Here is a 5,185-nt window from a genome sequence, read left to right on the forward strand (position 1 = left end):
ACCACACATGATACAAAGAAAAATTCTAATGGATGATTTCTGTTGACATTCTAGTCAAATTAAGATTATTATGAAATTTAAAGAATTTGCTTCATATAAAAAGCCAAATTTCAATTGGTAACATAACACTTCATAATTATTTGTGAATAATTGAAACTATACAAAAAATGTGCCCCTCAAAATAAACAGGTAAATGCTTAGTGTTCAGCTTTGACTAAATCGTCTAACCACTAAGCTACCTCAGATATGGCTGGACACAGTCAATATTATTAGAAGCTGACCAGTTAAGAAGTACTTGAAATGTTACAATAATATGAAAATAAAGGAGAGATTAAGAATTTTTGTTAAATAGTGTTAGGAAAACATTTTTCTCAAGTTGCAGATATATAAATACTTGCACATGTTTTAAAGATTGAAGTTCAAAGTCAATTATTGTAATAGCTAACAGCTGTCTTGTAGGGGAAAAAGATGCATCCTCATTATTAAATTTAAGCATAATTTTACTAAATATATTAGAAAAATAGTTTTCAATTTTTCAAAAATATAAACAATAGTCTGGGAGACCCTATGTGATAGGATGGAAAAATCAGCTTTGTTTTTCTCCCTTTTAAAGAATTTAGTGGTATTAAAATAAAAATGTTTATATTACCAAGGGTTTTAGTCTATTCTGTTATTTTTCCTTTCTTGTGATATGGTATCTTTCATTTTTTCTAGGTCAATGGAAAATGAAAAATAACATGTATTTTTTGCTAATTTAGGAAACATTCCACATTTTCTTGAACAGGACACTTTTGAGCTCAATTTTCTTTTGGTTACATTATTTTCTTTTATACATAAATAATCTTCATTTTTCTAATCCACTTTTTACTAGTCAATTCATGACACTGACAATTTCATTACTTTTTAGTAGTTGTTATATACAATAATAATGCACAAATAATTCCACAAACTAAGGCAGATAATCAGCTTATTAATAGGAAGCTACTAATCATTAACTGCAGTGAGCAGCATATTCTGAACCTGATTAGAAAAATACCTTCTTAAACTCTACAAGACCACCTCTCCCTCAGGGCTATTTGTTCAGAGAAACGAAGGGAGCAGCTTGGCGTAGTTCACCAAGCACTTTGATGAAGCATTTCCAATAAATTCTATTTCTCTTTGACTCAAATTTTGCACATTTTTTGAGGGGAACTTTCTGGCCCTAGTCTCAAAGCAATATCTTCTTTCAACTAATTCCACAGTAGAAACTACTGCTTCAAGGTGACAGCTAGCAGCTGTGTTCTGGGTACAAAAGCTTCAAGCAGCCCTTGACAGCTGGATTTCTCAAGATGTTTCCAGTAAACTCCAGAACTTCTGCTGCTTTGCTGTAATAGTACTAACTAAAAGAGAGGAATCAGCTAGAACACTTGGTTAAATTTAAATGCTGCATCATCTCTTATAGTTTCTTCATCTCTTTCAACTATTTAAGGTATGTTCTTCCAAGATGAAGATGACAATACTGCTCATCCCTTAGGAAAATTGTTTTGCTTGTAACTTTAAAAAATGTGCGGTGACTCATGCACCCTCACTTCATTTCCCTTTGTGACCAAAAACAAGTCTTTTGAGAGAGTTGGCTGCATTAGAAGTTCAATCTGTGGTCAGTGAGAAACCTCATGATAACTAGACCAAAGTGCTGGACTTCACTGCCCTTTGCCTATCCTCCCACCTCCCTTTCACCTGTCCCAAGAGAAAAGGGAGTAGAAGTCTTGAGTCAATTCTATCAAGATATTGTTGGTAAATAAGCTGATGTCTTGGATCAGCCAGCTAAGTCTCAGATTTTTAATGGTATTTTTAAAAAACTATTAAAACTTATGGAATAATTTTTTTAATAGATGGTGACTTTTATTATTAAGGCCATGTATCAATTTACATGTCTAAGTTTAGGTAACTATGTTTAAAATATTGTGTGTAGATTTTCCAAAAACAAATGAATATGAAATTTATTAAAGTGTTTTCTAACTGTAAATCATCCTACAAATGTAAGGGAATAATTTGGAAAGTTTTCTACAGCTTAAAAAAAAAAATCACAGGCTTTGGGTAGAATACGGTTCAGTTCCTGGCCCTGACAATTACTTGCTTTTTTATCTTGGGAAGTAACTTTCTATCCACCTGTTTCCACATTTGTTAAATGTGCATAATTCTCCAATGGTTGAAAATTTAGTAAGAGGATGACTGTGAAGTTCCTGGCATATCTCTCCCTGAACAAGTGGCAGGGACCCCACATGATAGGTCAGGTCATGGGTGTATCAGTTTCAACAGATTCACATTCTGCCATTAGCTACAAATGAGAGGAACCCTTACTCTGGAAGGCAGGGACCCAAACTGACTAGAGAGACAGAAAGAGACATCTGGAGGCTGGAGTATAGCTCAGTGGTAGAGCACTTGCCTGGCTAGGTTGGGCTCTGGGTTCAATCTCCAGCACCATGGGGTAAAGCAAGATAGGGTTATTTTGTATTTGTTAGAGGAAAGCTAGGTGAACACTAAACTTTCATGTGAAGCCAAATCTAAACCATCTGAGGCCATGTGAAGCCAGATCTAAGCCAGAAGGCCAGAAAACCAGACATAATTCCCTGTATTCCCAATCTTAGGGATAAATTATTGATATTAATGGCAAACTTACTATGGGTCTTAAGATTTTTCTCATCTTATCCCATCCCTCAACATCTACTCCTTCCACTGACATTTTTCCAGCAACAAAAGAAATCCTCAATCAGTAATCTAAAGTTAAAAAGGGTCTCATGCTTAGTACTGACTTCCCACACAGTGAATAGTCCAGAGCCATATCACAAGGCCACGCCGGCTCCCATCTCCAGGTTTATCGACTACATGGCTCCTCCTTTAGAGGTCAGCAATGTGAATGTAGTGAAAAAAAAAGAGCATCAGTAGAGAGCCAAGGAGGCCCAAGTTTAAATGGACTCTACTATATACCTTGCTTCTGTTTCCTCATCTTATACCCTTGAGGACTGCTGACAACTAAATGAAATGAAGAATGTTGATGTAACCAGCAGAATCAATAGCATATAGTGAATACTCAATTGATGTTAGTCCTTTCCTTTCTCCCTTCTCCTCAAACACTTAAAAAGACTCAGCCTCCTTTTCTTTGCTTTTTAGAAGAGCCACCTATCTGTCTTTTTCCTTTTTTTTAAAGTTGTATATGGACTCAATGTCTTTATTTGTTTTTAGATGGTGCTAGGATCAAACTCAGGGCCTCACACTTGTGAGACAAGTGCTCTATCACTGAGCCACAATTCCAGCTCCCATCTTTCTTTCTTAGAATTCAGTTCCCTTCCAGAATGGCTGCACTGGGACACTCTCCCTCACTCCCCACCTCTTCAAGTCAGTCCATGGGTCTTTTTCGTTGAATCATTAAGTGCTAATCATCACAAGGAAACAGATGGAGAGTGAAGTGGGGATAATAGGTAACAAATATGGGGGAGTGTGACGATTCTAGTGGGCTTCTCTTTCATTCCTAAGACAGAACCTCAAACCTCTTCTCAGGCCAAGAAGGACCCTTCCAAGAAGGGCCACTCCTCCCAGCCTCCAGATCCAGAAGCACGACTTGAGTTGGGGTACAGCAGGTAGGAACCTAGCAGCCCACTGCAGTGTACCCTAAACAGTTCATGGACAATATGAAGGTACTTCAGACAGTGATGCCATCTCACAGGTGCTTCCTCAAAGGCCAGAGAACTGCTAACCCAATGACATGAACATGTCTGGAGCCTACCCTACTTCTCTTTCACATCCAACAAGGTGAAGCCAAGACTGGGTTCTCTGACTTTCTATGGCAAGAAATTGCCTGGGAGGATTTTTATTCAGAGTCCCTTCTCAGGATTTCTTGGAGATCCTGGCTTCGGAGGCAACAGGAAACCAATCTCCAAAGAGGGATGAAGCACTTGAAATCAAGGTGGCAGCAGCAGATCCTAAAGGTCTTCTTCCTCCACTAGAATGGGTCTCTCACTCTCTCTTCCCACTCTTAACTGCGGCTTCCCTTCAGCTGGAATCTTTCCCATTCTGCTCACCCAAGTGTGTTTTCTGATGACGAATAAGATTCCAGCTCCAGGAGAAATGCTTCCCACAAAGAGTGCACCGGTAGGGCTTCTCCCCTCTGTGGGTCCTCTGGTGTGCTCCAAAGTTGGAGATATCACTGAAGGTCCGCCCTCATTCAGCACATTCATATGGCCTCTCACCAGTGTGGGTGCGGTGGTGCACTCCAAAGCTGGAGCTGTTGCTGAAGCTCTTCCCACACTCACAGCAGATGTAGGGCGCTGGCTCCAGGTGGGTCCGATAATGCCCAGCCAGTGTGGCACTCTGGCTGAAGCTCTTACCACAGATATCGCAGCGGTACGGCTGCTTGCCCAGGTGATCTTGCTGGTGCGTGGTGAGGTCTGAGCGCCGCCGAAAGCACTCCTGACACTTGGGACATTTGTAGTGCTTCTCTTCCAGGTGGATCCGTTCATGCCGGATGCGGTTGGAGCTTCGGGAAAAGCTCTCACCACATTCGGAACACTTGTAAGGCTTCTCACCAGTGTGGATCCGTAGGTGTGTTCTCAGGTTAGAGGTATTGGTGAAGGTTTTGCCACACTGAACACATATAAAGGGCTTCTCCTCTGCCTCAGGCTTTGGAGGAGCAATAGGATTCTCTGGTCCTTCAGCTGGGGCAATGGTTTTCTGCCATGGCCTCATCAGTGGGTTCTCCTGCCCATGATCCTTTTCCCCAGATGGGATGTGAGAACCCTCTGAGCCATCCACTCTCCAAGGCTTACCCGCTTCCCCTTCCTCAGGCAGGTGTGGTTCTGGACTCTGCTGCTTCTCACTGCCCATCTCTGAACCCTCACTCCCGCTGCTCAGTCAGGTACCAATAATTTTAAATAAATAATATTTAGGTAGTGTTTGTATTTCATTCAATAATTGTTAATTTGCTCCATCATTTGTCTTCCTATTAAGAAGATAAATATCAGAGACCTCTGTCTTCTCAGCTCTGATTATGATTGGAGAGATTCAAAATTCCAATTTCAAAGAAATAATGTATTTGAAAAATTAAGTGTAGTTTCGTCTCTAAAAATTCACCTTTAAAGAAACAAATAAGATACCTTTCTCAAAATAGTAACAACCCAGAAATAATGGAACAAACAAGAATATTTGATTT

At 39.9% G+C, this 5,185-nt stretch overlaps 1 protein-coding gene across 1 annotated transcript; it reads right to left on the reverse strand.

Annotated features, from left to right (window-relative positions):
- Positions 1-3,638: 3,638 nt before the first annotated feature.
- LOC114086825 (zinc finger protein 691-like) lies at positions 3,639-4,877 on the reverse strand. The gene is given in 1 exon segment (XM_027928279.2): positions 3,639-4,877. A coding segment is annotated over 1 exon segment (831 nt). The 5' UTR covers positions 4,861-4,877; the 3' UTR covers positions 3,639-4,029.
- Positions 4,878-5,185: the final 308 nt, after the last annotated feature.

This window comes from Marmota flaviventris, chromosome 6, assembly GCF_047511675.1.
Source record: "Marmota flaviventris isolate mMarFla1 chromosome 6, mMarFla1.hap1, whole genome shotgun sequence".
Lineage (NCBI taxonomy): Eukaryota > Metazoa > Chordata > Mammalia > Rodentia > Sciuridae > Marmota > Marmota flaviventris.